The sequence below is a fragment of the Pseudophryne corroboree genome, chromosome 1 (assembly GCF_028390025.1).
Source record: "Pseudophryne corroboree isolate aPseCor3 chromosome 1, aPseCor3.hap2, whole genome shotgun sequence".
In the NCBI taxonomy this organism is placed as follows: domain Eukaryota; kingdom Metazoa; phylum Chordata; class Amphibia; order Anura; family Myobatrachidae; genus Pseudophryne; species Pseudophryne corroboree.
In genome coordinates, this window is record NC_086444.1 from 506,879,620 (window position 1) to 506,900,844 (window position 21,225).

General features: G+C 45.9%; 1 protein-coding gene across 1 annotated transcript in view; it reads left to right on the forward strand.

Moving 5' to 3' along the window:
* The window catches only part of ABHD17B (abhydrolase domain containing 17B, depalmitoylase), a 60,805-nt gene that overhangs the window by 27,241 nt on the left and 12,339 nt on the right, over positions 1-21,225 (forward strand). Inside the window, exon 2 of the mRNA XM_063913885.1 lies at positions 8,067-8,541. Within this exon, the coding sequence (XP_063769955.1) occupies positions 8,075-8,541 (467 nt within the window). The 5' untranslated portion in view covers positions 8,067-8,074. The remainder of the gene's footprint in view (positions 1-8,066; positions 8,542-21,225) is intronic.

Genomic DNA, 21,225 nt, shown 5'->3' on the forward strand with positions numbered 1-21,225 from the left:
CACTTCCGTCTGAGACGTTGTGTATCTAAAAGGACCCAGTTGCAGCATAGGCGGCGGTGTGGCTAGTCCGTCAGTGTTCACTTGGGCAATTGTGTTCACTGTAGGTTCACGGGGCGATTGTGTACACTAACAGCATCTGAATCCACTCAGCGTTCACTAACGTATTAATCGATCCTGGAAGTGGGGTAAAGTCTCCCTGTATCCCACTCTCCTGAGCCGGGTGATACAGCACTAAGTCTCTATCTACCTTGGAGTTTGAATAGTTGGATACGTGCCTAATGCATATGAGCTGTAAACTATTACTGCATACGTTTAAACTCCTATATAAGGTAATGCAGTAATATCTTACGTACTTAAAATATATCTGTAGTTGTTTATGTGCTCATATTGATTATTATACTAATGTATAACCTGTGACGCATTGCTAGTGTGATTGCTGACTTTACTAATAATTCTGTCGGTCTTCTTTGTATTCCAATCTTCAATGTTGGTGCAAAGCGAGAGGGATCGGATTGCATGTCACTTTAACAAAACTTATTTAAAGTGATTGCAGTCACAAATTGTGTAGTAACACTGTGCAGGTGTGTGATTTAGTTATCGTGTCTAAGAGAGGCATGGGTGAGGAGGATACACTCCACAGCAGCACCAACACTCATTTCATGTTTGTCTTGCAAAGCTGGGTTAACCTCTCAGGATCTGGTTCAAAATGGATTATGTGCAAATTGTTTTAGCTTTCACCAAAGCCTCTTAAATAATCAGAGGCAGGCACAAGTTGAACCCCCGTGGGCTACTTTTGCACAGATATTATCCAGTATAGCTGAGCGGATAATGCCAGCTCCTATACCAGGTATAGGATACCCTATTAACCCTTACATGCAACATTCTACCTGGGGGTTATCACATCCAGCACAGTCTCTCAAAAGCAGACTGAAAGGCCAATGGTAAGTAAATCACATAACATCTTCACAGTCTACACTTTTCAGATGAGGACTCGTCGGAGGATGAAGACTCATCGCACTCCGGGTCTGCATACAGAGACGAGGAGGAAGACCTCAGCTCAGTGGACATACCTGAATTAATTTGTGCTATGAAAGCCATTCTATCCTTAGAGGAGGCGCAGCTGAGCCTTTGTTAAAATCTAAGGCACCTGTGTTTAAACATCCCAAAACAGTTAGGACTGAGTTTCCTGTGTCAGAACAGCTGACGGAAATTATGGAAGAGGCCTGGGTTACGCCCAGTAAGAAGTTAGGTTTCCAAAGAAATGGAATTCCCATTATCCTCTTCCGGCTGGGGACTGTTTAAAAAGGGAGGTGGCTCCCAAAGTAGATACGCATGTCATTTGATTAGTGCGAAAATCTACATTACCTCTGCCTTCAACATCATTAAATTATGTCACGGATAGGAAAATAGATGGTTTTCTAAAAAAAAACATTTTGTCTGGGGCAATCATAAGACCAGCCATGGCTTCAGCTTGGATGGCAAAAGCAGTGGCAGCCTGGGCTGATGCATTGGAGGATGATCTTTCAATGGCATCTATAGAGCAAAAATCCCATATTGCACATATCAAACAGGTGGATATTCTTATGGAAGAAGCAGCTTTGGATATGTGTACAATTGCCTCTCGGGCCTCAGCAGTAGCAGCTTGCAGATTGGTTTGGCTACGTACATGGAAAGCTGACTCAGAATACAAGAAGGTTCTGGAGTCCTTGCCTTTTACTGGAGATATTCTTTTTGGTAAAGAATTAAACAGTGTTTTGGAGTCAGAAGCAGATTCCAAGAAAGTAAAGTTTTCCTTCCACACACAAATCCAAGCCTAGATTTCCAGCCTTTCGGACTCAAGGAAAAGCAAAAGGAAAGGGTTATGGCAAACAGTCTCAATCTGACAAGTCTGGTAAGACTAAAAAGCATTGGGCTACCAGAGGACTGGCTTCCAAATCAGAAGATAAGCCATCAGTCTGATGGTGCAGGCCTCCACCTGGGGGACCCCAGGGTGGGAGACCGACTTCTTCAGTTTGCACAGATCTGGCAGCAGTCTACCACAGATGCCTGGGTGCAAGAAGCGGTATCTCATGGTTATGCATTTGCTTTCAAGAAACACCCTCCTCCAAGTTTTTTTTTTTTTGTACCAGCCTGTCTTTAGTGGAAACGAAGGCCAGGGCTTTGCAAGAGGCAGTTCAGAAGTTGCTTCAGTCAGGAGTGATGATTCCAGTTCCTCCTGCGCAATGAGGGCAAGGTTTTTATTCCAACCTGTTTCTAGTCCAGAAGCCAAATGGGTCGTTCCGGCCCATACTCAATTTCAAAGTGCTGAACAAGTACATTTGGGTGCCTCGGTTTCATATGGAGATTTTACGTTTTATCATTTTTGCCATGGAGGTGTAGGATTTTATGGTATCCCTGGATATCTAGGATGCTTAACTACATGTTTCTATAGCACTGTCCCATCAGCGCTATCTCAGGTTTGCTATCCTCCAGCATTATTTTCAGTTTCAGGCCCTACCATTTGGACTGGCCACAGCTCCAAGAGTATTCACCAAAATGAGGGTGGTAATGGCATCTTATCTCCGTCAGCAGGGGATAAGGATTCTTCCATACCTCGACGACTTATTAATCCTGGCACAATTTCAGGTATTGCTTCAGTGTCATCTGCATCAGACGATAGCTTGTTTACAGAGACACGGTTGACTCATAAATTGGGCAAAGTTGTCCCTGGTTCCATCACAACGGATGACTCATTTGGGGGCTGTGCTGGATTCAGGTCTTCAGAGTAAAATTCTACCTCTGAACAAAATATCCAAAATTCAGTCAAGGATTTAGGAGAGGCTACACAGTCAAAGGGTAACCATTCACGCCGTAATGTGTGTGAAGGGGTTGATGGTGTCGACATTCGACATGGTGGAATATGCTCTGTTCCACTCGAGGCCTGATCCTTTCCAAATGGAATGGCTTTCATCAGACAATAAAAACGCAGACTATGGTCCTTCCTCTGGAAGTAAGGAAGTCATTAGCCTGGTGGCTACAGACATCCCATCTGGACAAAGGGAGACCCTTTTTGGATATCCGATTGGAAAATTCTGACAACGGATACCAGTCTGCAGGGCTGGGGAGCGGTGTCAGGAAGCAGTTGCTTCCAGGGGCAGTGGACCAAGGAAGAAAGTTGCCTGCCAATAAATATATTGGAACTTCAGGCCATATATATGGCACTTATTCAGGCAAAGGACATTCTTCAGGGGAAACCAGTCCAAATCTGCTCGGACAATGCAACGGCAGTAGCGTACCTCAACGAACAGTGAGGAACTCGCAGCCAAAACGAGATGAAGGAGGTAAGTCACACTTTTAAGTGGGAAGAACTTCATCGTCCAGCCTTGTCCGCAGTGTTCCTTCCGGGAGTCCAAAACTGGGAAGCGGATTTTCTCAGTCGACATGCCATTCATGCAAACGAATGGGCTTTACACCCAGCGGTCTTCCAAATTCTGGTAGACAAATGGGAGTTACCGTAGATGGATCTCATGGTGTCATGTCGGAACAACAAAGTGCACGCGTACGGGTCACGAACAAAGGATCCCAAAGCGATCTTTGTGGATGCCCTTGTGAGATTGGACTTTCGTCTGGCCGATGTGTTTCCATCAATCGCCCTGTTTCCCAGGGTGATGTGGCCCAGAAGACATTGGTACACAGATCGGCAGAGACTGTCAATGGATGCTCCATTCCTACTCCCTCAATGTCGAGATCTACTGTCTCGGGGTCCTTGCTATCACCAGCACCTGGATCGACTGTCTTTGACGGCGTGGCTCTTGAGACTTCCATCCTGAAAGCAAGAGGATTCTCACAACAGGTAATTCAAACAATGCTCAGAGCAAGGAAACCTTCCTCAGCTCGCATTTATCACTGAATATGGCAAGCCTATATTCAATCGTGCAGTGACCGGAAAATTGACCCTAGAGCTTTCAGAGTTTCCAGAGTCCTAGCATTTATTCAGGCAGGTATGGACAAAGGTCTATGGATAGCTTCCTTGAGAGTGCAAGTGTCCGCATAGACTGTATAGTTCCAAACTGAAAATTGCTAACCTACAGGATGTGTGCACTCTTTTCCAGGGAATGCTGTACATTCAACCTCCTTTTGTTCCTCCTACAGTGCCTTGGGACTTAAGTTTAGTCCTAAAGGCCCTTCAGGTTGCCCCATTTGAACCACTAAAACGAGTGGGTCTTAGATGGTTGACAGCTAAAGTTCTCTTTATACTTGCTATTGCTTCAGCTTAAAGAGTTTCAGATTTAGTTGCTTTGTTATTTTATGTCGCCCTCCTTTTCGGATATTATTTTTTTTAGTTTATTTTTTTAAATCAAGATAGAGCGGTTCTCAGAACCAAATCTGGGTATCTTCCTTAGAGGATGTCTAAATTCCTCCTTAACGAAGAAATTATAGTCCCGGCCTTCCAAGGGCCGGACCTTTCTGTGGGAGATGCATTGTTGAACGTAGTCCGTGCCTTAAGGATCTACGTGGATCGTACTAGTCCCATCAGAAAGACAGACACTCTCTTCGTTCTCTGTGGATTTCGCAAGAGAGGATGGCCTGCAGACACTGGCGGGGTGGCTTCGGATGACTATTTCAGAAGCATATTCTCAAGCTGATCTCCCTGTTCCGGCTAATGTTTCTGCTCACTTTATTCGTAAGATAGGTCCATCATGGGCAGCACAACATGGTGCTTCAGCAGAACAGATATGTAAGGCAGCCACATGGTCTTCCATTAACGCATTCATTAGACATTATGCCTTTGATACCTTTGCCTCTCAGGACGCTGAATTAGGGCGAAGGATTCTCCAGTCTAATCAGGAGTGTCCCCACCACTAAATTGCTTTGGGGAATCTCAATGTTATCCTGTGAATAACCTGTGGACCATGCCGGAGAAATAATCGTTATTATAGAGTTACCGTTGATAATGCACACATTTGTTGATCCGCCGCCGAGCTGCCCGACGGCGGATACGGGCGACCCGACGGCGGGGGGCCAGTGACGGGGGGAGTGAAGTTTCTTCATTTCCCCCGTCACCCGGCTCCATAGCAGTGCAGGCAAATATGAACGAGTTTGTCCATATTGGCCTGCACGCACAAGCGACTGGGCACCAGCGATGAAAGAGCGCGGGGCCGCGCATCGTTCATTGCTAGTGCCTTTACACTGAAAGATATGAACGGTATCTTGTTCATTAATGAACGAGATCGTTCATATCTTTCACTAATATCGCCCAGTGTGTAGGGCCCATTAGTCCACAGGGATCCCACCTTGACGCACCTGATTTCATGATCCTTTCACTCTCTAACTACTTCCTTGTACGGAACGGTGTGTATGTGTGGTGTTCTCGCCTGATTAGGGCTCTCTATGATGCTTCTGCCTTGAGCTTTGGAAAAACAACTGATTTACCTGAGCCAGGGATATATGGACGGGCCCGTTGCATGCTGGGAGGCCGAAAGCTTTGATCGTTTTTGCTAATCTACTGTCGCTACCTCATATCCCAATGTTATCCTGTGGAGAAATAGAGTTATCAACAGTAATGCTGCTTTCACATCGCAAACCCTGCTTTTAAAACGTTTCTTAAAACGGGTCTGAGCAGTTAAACCCCCTTCACATCGCATGTTGTAACCAGTATATTAGCATTTCATTACCGTTTTGGTACCTTTCACACTGAACCCGTTTCACCCATAGAAAACAGTGGTTGTCATTGTAAATGGACTTTTCTGGCCCACACATTATTAATAATATTAATTAATTAATTATTAATAATTTGGCTAGTCGTATGATGGAACCCAGCAGCTTCAAGCATCTTTACCATGTTTTTATAGATTACTGCATCCTTCACTGTCCCAGTGATTTGTCTACATATTTCTTCATCCCCTCTGATCCTAAGCAGCTCCCTAACCTCCTCATCACTCCAATTTGCCATTTTAAACTGTATTCTGTATAATAAAACACTCCCTTCACTCTCATGTGTTTCCTCCAGTTTATTTCCTGCTTCTGCCTGGTGACATCATGCATGGAGACAGCCCATCACCTTCTGTGGCTTGGAAATACCGTTTCTGAGCCTTTCACACTGCACAATGAAACGGGTCTGAACCGTGTAGGACCCTGCTTTTTAACCGTTTCAAAATACCGGTATTTTGAATACTGTAAATTCAAGGTGGCCCTTTCACACTGCAGCTAGAACCGTTTTGGAAGGCTTAAAAATCGTCAATTTACCGGGTTAAAGCTGCGGTGTGAAAGGGGTATAAGTCTACCATAACGATGATTTTATTCCTTTTTTATTTTTTGGGGTGTATTTTGCTTTTTCATGTAATTTGGTTTAAGTTAAGTGCACTGTATGACCCTATTATTTGTGTTTCTGTGTGTGAAATCAAGGAACTAAACATGGACAGCTGTTATAGTGGGTTGGCATAGCGCAGGGGTGGCCAACCAGTCAGAGACAAAAGGCCAAGATATCTTGTTAGGTACATCAAAGAGCCGACTTCGAGCCGAAGGCGCACTTGCAAAAATGGGGTGTGACCTTGTGCCTGCTAGGCCACGCCCCTGGTATAAAATGCATTGAAAAAGCCAGATCCAACATAAAATACAATGAAAAAGCCACTTCTACATCAAATAATTTAAAAAGCCAGATCCGCAGAAATCATTGAAAGCCAGATTCACATAATACACTTCAGTTCCCCCATGTGTCACTCCAGCCAGCACCCGCCTGTGTCACTCCAGCCAGCACCCGCCTGTGTCACTCCAGCCAGCACCCGCCTGTGTCACTCCAGCCAGCACCCGCCTGTGTCACTCCAGCCAGCACCCGCCTGTGTCACTCCAGCCAGCACCCGCCTGTGTCACTCCAGCCAGCACCCGCCTGTGTCACTCCAGCTAGCACCCGCCTGTGTCACTCCAGCCAGCTCCCCCGTGTGTATTTGGCTCCCTCAGTTCTCAGTCTACGTAGTGCTGCTGCATGTCTGGCTGGAGTGCAGCGGTTTACAGATCTCTTGTGGTCACGTGACTTTGAGTGTTGGGAGCCACATTTGAATAAAGAAAGAGCCGCATGTGGCTCAAGAGCCACGCGTTGGCCACCACTGGCATAGCGCATTCAGTTTTTATTTGGTAAAACACTGCTTATACTTGTGCCAGAATGTTCCTTTGTTACTTTCTAGAATATCCGATATAGACAGGTGTCCTCGTACACTATTGTTGCAAATATCCCTTGTTTGTTTTTTACTTATTTTTTCTTTTGCTTGATTGTGTATCTTATGCCCCTTTCACATCGCACAAATAACCCGGTATCGACACGGCATATTGCCATTTCGAAACGGGTCAGTGTGCGATGTGAAAGCTCCTTTGCTGAATTAGCGGGCCGCCTGACCCGGTAATTCAGCCCGGTAAAAAAGAAGGGTTATTACCGGGTTGAATACCGGGTCAGGTGCAGTGTGAATGGGAGCCGTTCCGATGCGACACGGCTCCCATTCACAGCATAGGGAGAGGCGGCGCAGGAGATGAGCTCATCTCCCAGCGCCGCCTCCACCCCTGCTGCTGCTGCTGCGCCCCCCGCTGCTATGGCAACCGACCAGGTATATTGCCGGGTCGGAAAGCCATCAAAGGAGCGCAAATGCCGGATCCCACCCGGTAAAGACACGTTTCTCTTACCGGGTGGGATCCGGCATTTGCGATCTGAAAGCAGCATTAGTCACACTCCGATGCACCAATACCACTTCATGAGACTGCAATGATTAATTTGATATGCAACACTTGTATATCTGTGTGTTACTGAGTCTGAATCTGTATATGAAGTGCTACGATGCATGGCTTGCTTTCACTACAGGTTCTGTTTTGCTTCATATTCAGATAGCTATGTGTATGAAGCCACATCTGCAAGCTGTAGGTGAAACATACATCTGATGGCACAGTCTCCTTTGCACACGGACTTAGTAGATGGTACTAGTCCTGATCCATTATAGGGGGATCCCTTCCCCTTGCTGTTTTATATACAGGCATAAAGTAGATCATTCTCACCAAAAGCAATAATGTTAGAAACTAAATGAAATGTTTGTCTTTTCTTCCAGAGACCAAGATGAATAATCTCTCGTTCAGTGAGTTGTGCTGCCTCTTCTGCTGCCCGCCATGTCCAGGGAAAATTGCCTCAAAGCTTGCATTTTTACCTCCTGATCCAACATACACTCTTATATGTGATGAAAGCGGGAGCCGCTGGACTCTTCATCTTTCGGAACGAGCGGACTGGCAGTATTCCTCCAGAGAAAAAGATGCAATAGAGTGCTTCATGACTAGAACAAGTCGGGGAAACCGCATTGCCTGCATGTTTGTGCGCTGCTCTCCCAATGCCAAGTACACACTGCTGTTTTCTCATGGGAATGCCGTAGATCTCGGTCAGATGAGCAGCTTTTACATAGGACTGGGCTCTCGGATTAATTGTAACATATTTTCTTATGATTATTCTGGATATGGGTCAAGCTCTGGGAAGCCAACGGAGAAGAATTTATATGCCGACATAGATGCTGCTTGGATTGCTCTTAGAACGAGGTAAGTGACTGAGGTGCATGTAGTTAAGCTGGCACAGCCTATGTTTATACAGCTGCAATCATTATTGGAAGATAAACCACTTTGTCCTGTGTGTGATTATGTTCCAACCATGCCAAGCGAGGTCAAAAGATTTGGCTGCCTGGTTGTCAGCTATGTATGCAGAATCTGCACTGGTTCGGTAAGCTTGTCTCATTAAATTTGGCACAATCTGTCCCGTACTTCATTTCATTGCATTAACAGTAGAGCACACAGCATTGTAAAGTAGGAAATGACTCCTGGATCTCCTTGTAGTTAGGATAAAGTTCTGGCTTTGTAACGAATCGCCCAAATTGGGGCTATCTGAATACTGCCCTGACCTCTCCTCCCTGTTCTTGCAGCTTACACTAACTATTGCTGCAGGAGTATTAAGCTCAGCTTTTCTGGTCCTCAGATATTGGGGCCCTGTTTGGAAAAAAAGGATAAGTACATGACACATGTAAAGTCTTGCAGTGAGTGGCCCCCCCTACCTAGATCTTCTTCCACCTAACTGTCCCCAAAAATGAAATCAATAGAACTCATGTTTTCTTTTAGGTTTCCTTCCTGCAACTAACCCCAACATATAATATCTATATAACATTTAATAACTAAATCTTTATCCTCCTAAAAAATGTATTTACTTCCAAACACTGAATAATATATAAATTGTATTTATATATAAGAAAGCTCGACCTCACAATGCCGCATATCATTTTAATCAGCAGAAGCTGCTCGTGCGTCCTGTTGCATTACATTGCATCTAAGATGCTTTTTGGCGGGGGGGGGGGGGGGGGGGGGTTGCAAAGAAAGACGCTTGATACTACCGAAACCCGCCAAATTATGGAGTGACTTGAAGGACTGTGAGCAGTACTTGCATTCTATAGTTATTATGCAGAAGCTGCCAGGGCCTGTTCCAAGGCTTCTGCCTATATCGTTGCTGCAAGTCATGTTAAATGCCCTTCTAGACGTGCCTAGTCTTGAGCACATTTACTAATGTTGAGCGTCTTTTTGTGCATGTTTCCCTGAAAATGCCTGCTATGCAAACAAGACGCACAAGCAGACTCTGCTGATTTAAAATACGCAACATGCCTATATTGTGTGCAACTACAGCTGTATCTGCAAATGCTACGCTACAGTTTTCCTGGGAAACACTGTAATGTACTATTTCATATGCAGATACAGCTGCATTCGCACATAGTATATAGGCGTGCCGCGTATCATTTTAATCAGCATAGTCTGTGTGTCTTATTCACATAGCGATGCTAATAAGACCCATTTTCAGGGGAAAAAGATGCTTGGCGCTGGCCAAGTTGCATTGTAGCTGGCATCTCTCCTGCGTCCTTTGTGTTGCACATCCTTACATATGGAGGCTAGATGAGGAAGGACACATCTGTACTTGAATCGTTATTTCTTTAACAGGGAATTTTTGTTTATACCTAACATGAAGCATATGAGTTAAAACCTATCATTGTTGGTTTTCCTTGAAGTAAGTTCCATCACTTCATAAAATTATGCTGAGAGGTATTGTATGGAAATATTCTTTTTGATCTTTCTTGATGGGTAAAACAATCCTATTTCTATCCTTGAGAGGTTTTATTTAAAAGTTATTGCTTGGTAAAACCAATCAAATACTCTTCCATCTCCTGTGATATGAACACCAGGGGCGCTATTCCATTGTGTCTATTGCTGAGCTTTCCTAAGGGAGCAGTTTGCTAGCCATCGCTTATGAAAAATAATGACAGAGTTTAGTGCAGCCCTATTTTATTCTTGTTTTGCTGAACACTGACTAGGAGGAGCTGATAAATACATCCTACTTATAAGTGAGTTATCGCGTTTGCTTTTTGTAATTTCCTTATTACTCATATACTTATACAGTTTGTAATGTGAGCATTTTGCTGCATGCCTGTGCAAGGTTTGTATCCACTTCCTGCACTTGATAAGTGTGCAGTGCCTGTCATGGCTTTGTCATTCCAAATTCATGGAACAATAGGAAGGCTTGGCATTTCCGCTGTAAAGACAATCCACCTGGGATGACTTGTGTCTCTGAATATATGAGTAGCAATAGTTACACAATCTTAGACCTTTAATATATTCAACCTTCACTAACCTACTACGCTACAAACTCGTTTCTATTGCCATGTCCGTGTCTTTTTTTAAAATATCAGCAACTGTGACACTGATGTAATGCATGTATTTGCAATTATCTTAATCTGTCAGAGAATAGAATTTTAGCAATCCTCTTGGTTTATATTGGGCCATTTTCCCCACCCTGTAATATGCCTGACGCCCATTTATTTCAGGTGGGGGGCCTCTGTACAAGTTTTAGTAAACATCTGTAGTGGTGATAACACTGCAATAAGATACTCTTGTGGTAACAAAATGCAAAGTAGCTTCAACTTATAGTAAAGCAGTTATTTATTAAAATGTAAAATTTACATTGTAAAACACATACAAAGGGAGAGATTCAATTGTTTATCACTCTCTATCTCTTGTCTAAAGTGACAGGAGGACGGGGGGGGGGGCAAAATATTTTTTTTATTATTTCTTAACGCGTCCAGAGACCAAAGCAGCCAACCCCAATCTAAGTAATGGGCGTGATGCGAGAAGTCCCATTTGGGCAGCCATATGAGTAACTTTTTGCTAATTTCAGCTCGCCACCCCTGGTAGGTGCGAGCGGAAATCCTGGCTCTGGCAGCCGATCACGCACCACCAGAGAAACAATTGAATAACTCCAAGGAAGTTCAAAAAGTCCCTCCTCAGTAAGCACTGTCTCTGGTTGCAGATCTTCTTTGCAGCCGTGGGAGGCCAGAGAGGGACAAAGTCAGTGGGGAATCACATAGACCCTGCTGCATCAGTGTTTTCTCTTTTTTATTTCATGGAAATAAAGTGTTTAAAAACAATTATGTTGTCTTATTACTTAGCAGTCACTGCGGAGGGACTCTCTTAGCTCCCTGTACCTTCAGTATACCAGTAAAGTATTCTTATTGGTCTTCTATAATAAGAGTTTATTCAGGAACTCTATAACCAGTCCTTAAGGAAATAATCCACTTTTGTACAATTTTACGGCAATGGTCTTCCCAGTTGTATAGCAGTTACTAAAGCAGAGTGTAGGCTCTTAAACATACCAGCAGACGAATCCAGCTGACACATTTTGTTTTTGGATCTCAAAGTCATGTGCTCCCTGCTCCTTCATTACAGCTTAAGACGCATCATGCTAGAGGCAATTTTCCTGCTGGGCTGCATATAGCCTATGAACCATAATTTGACCACCCCTGCTCTAGTCAGTTCACTTTATATCCGTAGTGGGTGAGCTTTGTCGTCAGAGGATTTAGATCATACTCCGAACAGAGATATCAATTGTGGCCTCGGGTCTCTGTGTATAGGAAAGCATTGTCCTGTCCGCCCAAGCCAGTCCCAGGTCTACTAGCACCCTGTCAGAGCATCTGTGAAGCACAGAACACACTGTGGATGGACAAAGCTTCCCTATGCAAATATGTGTGATCTATCAGACTTGTCTGTCTGCTGTTACTAGGTGGTACTGCAATCCCAATAAAGAAATACGAGGGTGGTTCAAGAAGTAAGGTTAACAAGACCTCTAATGTTCTCGGTTTTGTTATTTCTCTATCGTCCTAGTGGATGCTGGGGTTCCTGAAAGGACCATGGGGAATAGCGGCTCCGCAGGAGACAGGGCACAAAAAGTAAAGCTTTAGGATCAGGTGGTGTGCACTGGCTCCTCCCCCTATGACCCTCCTCCAAGCCTCAGATTTTTGTGCCCGGCCGAGAAGGGTGCAATCTAGGTGGCTCTCCTAAAGAGCTGCTTAGAAAAGTTTAGCTTAGGTTTTTTATTTTACAGTGAGTCCTGCTGGCAACAGGATCACTGCAACGAGGGACTTAGGGGAGAAGAAGTGAACTCACCTGCGTGCAGGATGGATTGGCTTCTTTGGCTACTGGACATTAGCTCCAGAGGGACGATCACAGGTACAGCCTGGATGGTCACCGGAGCCTCGCCGCCGGCCCCCTTGCAGATGCTGAAACGAGAAGAGGTCCAGAATCGGCGGCAGAAGACTCCTCAGTCTTCTTAAGGTAGCGCACAGCACTGCAGCTGTGCGCCATTTCCTCTCAGCACACTTCACACGGCAGTCACTGAGGGTGCAGGGCGCTGGGAGGGGGGCGCCCTGGGAGGCAAATGAAAACCTTTTTTGGCTAAAAATACCTCACATATAGCCTCCGGGGGCTATATGGAGATATTTAACCCCTGCCAGAATCCATTAAAGAGCGGGAGACGAGCCCGCCGAAAAAGGGGCGGGGCCTATCTCCTCAGCACACAGCGCCATTTTCCCTCACAGAAAGGCTGGAGGGAAGGCTCCCAGGCTCTCCCCTGCACTGCACTACAGAAACAGGGTTAAAACAGAGAGGGGGGGCACTAATTTGGCGTTAGAAATATATAAAAGATGCTATAAGGGAAAACACTTATATAAGGTTGTCCCTATATAATTATAGCGTTTTTGGTGTGTGCTGGCAAACTCTCCCTCTGTCTCTCCAAAGGGCTAGTGGGTCCTGTCCTCTATCAGAGCATTCCCTGTGTGTGTGCTGTGTGTCGGTACGTGTGTGTCGACATGTATGAGGACGATGTTGGTGAGGAGGCGGAGCAATTGCCTGTAATGGTGATGTCACTCTCTAGGGAGTCGACACCGGAATGGATGGCTTATTTAGGGAATTACGTGATAATGTCAACACGCTGCAAGGTCGGTTGACGACATGAGACGGCCGACAAACAATTAGTACCGGTCCAGACGTCTCAGAAACACCGTCAGGGGTTTTAAAACGCCTGTTTACTTTAGTCGGTCGACACAGACACGGACACTGAATCCAGTGTCGACGGTGAATAAACAAACGTATTCCTTATTAGGGCCACACGTTAAGGGCAATGAAGGAGGTGTTACATATTTCTGATACTACAAGTACCACAAAAGAGGGTATTATGTAGGATGTGAAAAAACTACCGTAGTTTTTCCTGAATCAGATAAATTAAATGAAGTGTGTGATGATGCGTGGGTTCCCCCCGATAGAAAATTATGGGCGGTATACCCTTTCCCGCCAGAAGTTAGGGCGCGTTGGGAAACACCCCTTAGGGTGGATAAGGCGCTCACACGCTTATCAAAACAAGTGGCGGTACCGTCTATAGATAGGGCCGTCCTCAAGGAGCCAGCTGACAGGAGGCTGAAAAATATCATAAAAAGTATATACACACATACTGGTGTTATACTGCGACCAGCGATCGCCTCAGCCTGGATGTGCAGAGCTGGGGTGGCTTGGTCGGATTCCCTGACTAAAAATATTGATACCCTTGACAGGGACAGTATTTTATTGACTATAGAGCATTTAAAGGATGCATTTTCTATATATGCGAGATGCACAGAGGGATATTTGCACTCTGGCATCAAGAGTAAGTGCGATGTCCATATCTGCCAGAAGATGTTTATGGACACGACAGTGGTCAGGTGATGCAGATTCCAAACGGCACAAAGGTGTATTGCCGTATAAAGGAAGAGGAGTTATTTGGGGTCGGTCCATCGGACCTGGTTGCCACGGCAACTGCTGGAAAATCCACCGTTTTTACCCTAAGTCACATCTCTGCAGAAAAAGACACCGTCTTTTCAGCCTCAGTCCTTTCGTCCCTATAAGAGTCATATCTGCCCAGGGATAGAGGAAAGGGAAGAAGACTGCAGCAGGCAGCCCATTCCCAGGAACAGAAGCGTTCCACCGCTTCTGCCAAGCTCTCAGCATGACGCTGGGACCGTACAGGACCCCTGGATCCTACATGTAGTATCCCAGGGGTACAGATTGGAATGTCGAGACGTTTCCCCTTCGCAGGCTCCTGAAGTCTGGTTTACCAAGGTCTCCCTCCGACAAGGAGGCAGTATGGGAAACAATTCACAAGCTGTATTCCCAGCAGGTGATAATCAAATTACCCCTCCTGCAACAAGAAAAGGGGTATTATTCCACATTATATTGTGGTACTGAAGCCAGAAGGCTAGGTGAGACCTATTCTAAATCTAAAAAAATTTGAACACTTACAAAGGTTCAAATCAAGATGGAGTCACTCAGAGCAGTGATAACGAACCAGGAAGAAGGGGACTATATAGTGTCCCGAGACATCAGGGATGCTTACCTCCATGTCCAAAATTTGCCCTTCTCACTAAGGGTACCTCAGGTTCGTGGTACAGAACTGTCACTATCAGTTTCAGACGCTGCCGTTTGGATTGTCCACGGCACCCCGGGTCTTTACCAAGGTAATGGCCGAAATGATGACTCTTCTTCGAAGAAAAGGCGTCTTAATTATCCCTTACTTGGACGATCTCCTGATAAGGGCAAAGTCCAGGGAACAGTTGGAGGTCGGAGTAGCACTATCTCGGATACTGCTACAACAGCACGGGTGGATTCTAAATATTCCAAAATCGCAGCTGATCCCGACGACAAGTCTGCTGTGCCTAGGGATGATTCTGGACACAGTCCAGAAAAAGGTGTTTCTCCCGGAAGAGAAAGCCAGGGAGTTATCCGAGCTAGTCAGGAACCTCCTAAAATCAGTGCATCATTGCACAAGGGTCCTGGTAAAGATGGTGACTTCCTACGAAGCAATTCCATTCGGCAGATTTCACGCAAGAATTTTTCAGTGGGATCTGCTGGACAAATGGTCCGGATCGCATCTTCAGATGCATCAGCGGATAACCCTATATCCAAGGACAAGGGTGTCTCTCCTGTGGTGGTTACAGAGTGCTCATCTTCTAGAGGGCCGCAGATTCGGCATTCAGGATTGGATGCTGGTGACCACGGAGGCCAGCCCGAGAGGCTGGGGAGCAGTCACACAAGGAAAAAATTTCCAGGGAGTGTGATCAAGTCTGGAGACTTTTCTCCACATAAATATACTGGAGCTAAGGGTAAATTTATAATACTCTAAGCTTAGCAAGACCTCTGCTTCAAGGTCAGCCGGTATTGATCCAGTGGGAAAAACATCACGGCAGTCGCCCACGTAAATAGACAGGGCGGCACAAGAAGCAGGAGGGCAATGGCAAAAACTGCAAGGACTTTTCGCTGGGCGGAAAATCATGTGATAGCACGGTCAGCAGTGTTTCATTCCGGGAATGGAAACTGGGAAGCAGACTTCCTCAGCAGGCACGACCTCCACCCGGCAGAGTGGAAACTTCATCGGGAAGTTTTCCACATGATTGTAAACCGTTGGGAAATACCAAAGGTGGACATGATGGCGTCCCGTCTGAACAAAAAACGGGACAGGTATTGCGCCAGGTTAAGAGACCCTCAGGCAATAGCTGTGGACGTTCTGGTAACACCATGGATGTACCAGTCGGTGTATGTGTTCCATCCTCTGCTTCTCATACCTAAGGTACTGAGACTTATAAGACGTAGAGGAGTAAGAACTATACTCATGGCTCCGGATTGGCCAAGAAGGACTTGGTACCCGGAACTTCAAGAGATGCTCACAGAGGACTTATGGCCTCTGCCGCTAAGAAGGAACTTGTTTCAGCAAGTACCATGTCTGTTCCAAGACTTACCGCAGCTGCGTTTGACGGCATGGCGGTGGAACGCCGGATCCTAAGGGAAAAAGGCATTCCGGAAGAGGTCATTCCTACCCTGGTCAAAGCCAGAAAGGAGGTGACCGCACAACATTATCACCACATGTGGCAAAAATATGTTGCGTGGTGTGAGGCCAGAAAGGCCCCACGAAGAAATTTCAACTCGGTCGATTCCTGCATTTCCTGCAAACAGGAGTGTCTATGGGCCTCAAATTGGGGTCCATTAAGGTTCAAATTTCGGCCCTGTCGATTTTCTTCCAGAAAGAAGTGGCTTCAGTTCCTGGAGTCCAGAAGTTTGTCAAGGGAGTATTGCATATACAACCCCCTTTTGTGCCTCCAGTGGCACTGTGGGATCTCAACGTAGTTCTGGGATTCCTCAAATCACATTGGTTTAAAACCAGTCAAATCTGTGGATTTGAAGCATCTCACATGAAAAGTGACCATGCTCTTGGCCCTGGCCTGGACCAGGCGAGTGTCAAATTGGTGTTTTTTTTCTCAAAAAAGCCCATATCTGTTTGTCCATTCGGACAGGGCAGAGCTGCGGACTCGTCCCCAGTTCTCTCCCTAAGGTGGTGTCAGTGTTTCACCTGAACCAGCTTATTTTGGTGCCTTGCGCCTACTAGGGACTTGGAGGACTCCAGGTTGCTAGATGTTGTCAGGGCCCTGTAAATATAGGTTCCAGGACGGCTGGAGTCAGGAAAACTGACTTGCTGTTATCCTGTATGCACCCAACAAACTGGGTGCTCTTGCTTCTAAGCAGACTATTGCTAGTTGGATGTGTAATACAATTCAGCTTGCACATTCTGTGGCAGGCCTGCCACAGCCAAAATATGTAAATGCCCATTCCACAAGGAAGGTGGGCTTATCTTGGGCGGCTGCCCGAGGGGTCTCGGCTTTACAACTTTGCCGAGCGGCTATTTAGTCAGGGGCAAACACGTTGGTAAAATCCTACAAATTTGATACCCTGGCTAAGGAGGACCTGGAGTTCTCTCATTCGGTGCTGCAGAGTCATCCGCACTCTCCCGCCCGTTTGGGAGCTTTGGTATTATCCCCATGGTCCTTTCAGGAACCCCAGCATCCACTAGGACGATAGAGAAAATAAGAATTTACTTACCGATAATTCTATTTCTCGGAGTCCGTAGTGGATGCTGGGCGCCCATCCCAAGTGCGGATTATCTGCAATACTTGTACATAGTTACAAAAATCGGGTTATTATTGTTGTGAGCCATCTTTTCAGAGGCTCCGCTGTTATCATACTGTTAACTGGGTTCAGATCACAGGTTGTACAGTGTGATTGGTGTGGCTGGTATGAGTCTTACCCGAGATTCAAAATCCTTCCTTATTGTGTACGCTCGTCCGGGCACAGTATCCTAACTGAGGCTTGGAGGAGGGTCATAGGGGGAGGAGCCAGTGCACACCACCTGATCCTAAAGCTTTACTTTTTGTGCCCTGTCTCCTGCGGAGCCGCTATTCCCCATGGTCCTTTCAGGAACCCCAGCATCCACTACGGACTCCGAGAAATAGAATTATCGGTAAGTAAATTCATATTTTCCCACCGGGCCAGAGCAGGTAGATCACTGCTTGTCCTCACAGCCATTAGACTTCGCCTCATGCATGACTGGCTTCATGTGATACTGTATCTGACTGAGGAAGCCCAGACTGCTGAAAGGAACTTATATCTTCTCTAAATTTAGTGCAAGTATGATATAATGGCATCTGCTATGTCAGCTGCTTTATGATGCTGGTTACACTACATTCCCTCCCCCATTCATTTTAGCCGACATGTAATAAAACTGTAATATGGCCTTTTCATGGAAGTAAGTCTAAGGACTCTTTTATAAGTATTTGTATTTCATAAAGCAGTGGTTCCCAAATGCGGTCCTCAAGACACTCTCAACAGTCCAGGTTTTAGGGATATCCCTGCTTGTGCACAGATATAATCAAACTGACTGAGGTACTAATTAAGTCACCTGTGCCTTAGCATGGATAGCCTTATAACCTGGACTGTTGGGGTGTCTTGAGGACCGCATTTGGGAAGCACTATCCTAAAGTATGTGCTCCAGTCTTGTCTCCGCTTTTCCCCTCCCCATTAGATGGTAAACTCTCACAGCAGAGCCCTATCTCTTCTTTTTTGTCTTATTTCATTTACAGTGCATCCGTGTATCATTCCTATTTTGTGCAGTGTTTAGTTGTTGTACATCTTGCATGTTATGTCTTTTGTACAGTAGTATGCTTTAATTCCATGCTGCAAACAGCTCCTCTGTTTCTATGCACCACAAACCTGGGGAATAATTACAGCACCTGAAGGGTTTACGGTAGAGGCAGCTGAATACTGAAAGTTTGAGTCAGCACAGTTTTCCTCTATCCTCATTGTCCTGGGCCCAGTGCATGAAACAGCTATAGCTGTACGCCAGTCTCTCTCTCTGGGGCTTGTAGGCAGCCGCTGATGGAAGTCACGTGTACAAGTGAGTGTTCCTGTTGTGTCTCGCTTCGTCTTTGCTATCCCACATCTCTGTGATCGATGGAGTTGGTGAAATAATTAAAGCTGTACTGTGGTGGCTGGAAAGTCCTCCAGCAGCTACTTTAGGTAGAATTCTAAAAAACTAAAAAGTCCAAATGAAATTGAGTGATGATCACATCCCGATTAACTTTTTTATTGTGAGCCAGTAGGCTTTTAAAGTAGATGCCCAAACTCCTAATTTGTCTGCAGATTTTAAATGAAAACGGTCTCAGGCCTGATCTGAGGCTAGTTTCTGCTATGATTGCTGGTAACAGCCAGGCCATGCGGAGTCTGGTTGAGGGTTTTCTTTCTAGTTAAATAAGAAACTGCAAACTGAAACCCAACTGTATTAAGCTTGGTCTGTTCAGCTCATATGTCATATACTAAGTTCCTGCTGCTAGATGGACACTTTAGGGCAGGCATTCCCAACCGTGGTCCTCAAGGCACACTAACAGTGCAGGTTTTAGTGATATCCAGGATTCAGCACAGATGGTTAAATCAAAATAACTAAGGTACTAATTAAGTCACCTGTGTTCAAGCCTGGATATCACTAAAACCTGCACTGTTGGTGTGCCTTGAGGACTGCGGTTGGGAATGCCTGCTTTAGGGCATAGGTCTGCAAACTCGGTCCTCATTACCCCACACAGTGCATGTTTTGCAGGTCTCCTCACAGAATCACAAGTGAAATAATTATCTCCACCTGCAGACCTTTTAAAATGTGTCTGTGAGTAATTAATACACCTGTGCACCTGCTGGGTTACCTGCAAAACATGCACTGGGTGGGGTAATGAGGACCGAGTTTGAGAACCTATGCTTTGGGGCACAGGTTCTCAAACTTGGTACTCAGGACCCCACACGGTGCATGTTTTGCAGGTCACCTCACAGAATCGCAAGTGAAATAATTAGTTCCACCTGCGGACCTTTTAAAATGTGTCAGTGAGTAATTAATTCACCTGTGCACCTGCTGGGTTACCTGCAAAACATGCACTGTGTGGGGTCCTGAGGACCGAGTTTGAGAACCTATGCTTTAGGGTCACTGCAGCAGGTTTGTATGTGACATGAAGAATGTGTGTGTGTGTGATATATTTCTCTATCGTCCTAGTGGATGCTGGGGTTCCTGAAAGGACCATGGGGAATAGCGGCTCCGCAGGAGACAGGGCACAAAAGTAAAGCTTTCCGATCAGGTGGTGTGCACTGGCTCCTCCCCCTATGACCCTCCTCCAAGCCAGTTAGATTTTTGTGCCCGGCCGAGAAGGGTGCAATCTAGGTGGCTCTCCTAAAGAGCTGCTTAGAGAAAGTTTAGCTTAGGTTTTTTATTTTACAGTGAGTCCTGCTGGCAACAGGATCACTGCAACGAGGGACTTAGGGGAGAAGAAGTGAACTCACCTGCGTGCAGGATGGATTGGCTTCTTGGCTACAGGACATCAGCTCCAGAGGGACGATCACAGGTACAGCCTGGATGGTCACCGGAACCTCGCCGCCGGCCCCCTTGCAGATGCTGAAACATGAAGAGGTCCAGAATCGGCGGCAGAAGACTCCTCAGTCTTCTAAAGGTAGCGCACAGCACTGCAGCTGTGCGCCATTTTCCTCTCAGCACACTTCACACGGCAGTCACTGAGGGTGCAGGGCGCTGGGAGGGGAGCGCCCTGGGAGGCAAATGAAAACCTATTTGGCTAAAAAATACCTCACATATAGCCTCCGGGGCTATATGGAGATATTTAACCCCTGCCTGAATACACTAAAGAGCGGGAGACGAGCCCGCCGGAAAAGGGGCGGGGCCTATCTCCTCAGCACACAGCGCCATTTTCCTTACACAGCTCAGCTGGTCAGGACGGCTCCCAGATCTCTCCCCTGCACTGCACTACAGAAACGGGGTAAAACAAGAGAGGGGGGGCAAAATAGTGGCAAAAATTATATTATAAAAGCAGCTATACAGGGAGCACTTATTATAAGGCTATCCCTGTCATATATAGCGCTTTTGGTGTGTGCTGGCAAACTCTCCCTCTGTCTCCCCAAAGGGCTAGTGGGGTCCTGTCTTCGTTAAGAGCATTCCCTGTGTGTCTGCTGTGTGTCGGTACGTGTGTGTCGACATGTATGAGGACGATATTGGTGTGGAGGCGGAGCAATTGCCTGTAATGGTGATGTCACTCTCTAGGGAGTCGACACCGGAATGGATGGCTTATTTAGGAAATTACGTGATAATGTCAACACGCTGCAAGGTCGGTTGACGACATGAGACGGCCGACAAACAATTAGTACCGGTCCAGACGTCTCAAAAACACCGTCAGGGGTTTTTAAAACGCCCGTTTACTTTAGTCGGTCGACACAGACACAGACAGGGACACTGAATCCAGTGTCGACGGTGAATAAACAAACGTATTCCTTATTAGGGCCACACGTTAAAGGCAATGAAGGAGGTGTTACATATTTCTGATACTACAAGTACCACAAAAGAGGGTATTATGTGGGATGTGAAAAAACTACCGTAGTTTTTCCTGAATCAGATAAATTAAATAAAGTGTGTGATGATGCGTGGGTTCCCCCCGATAGAAAATTATGGGCGGTATACCCTTTCCC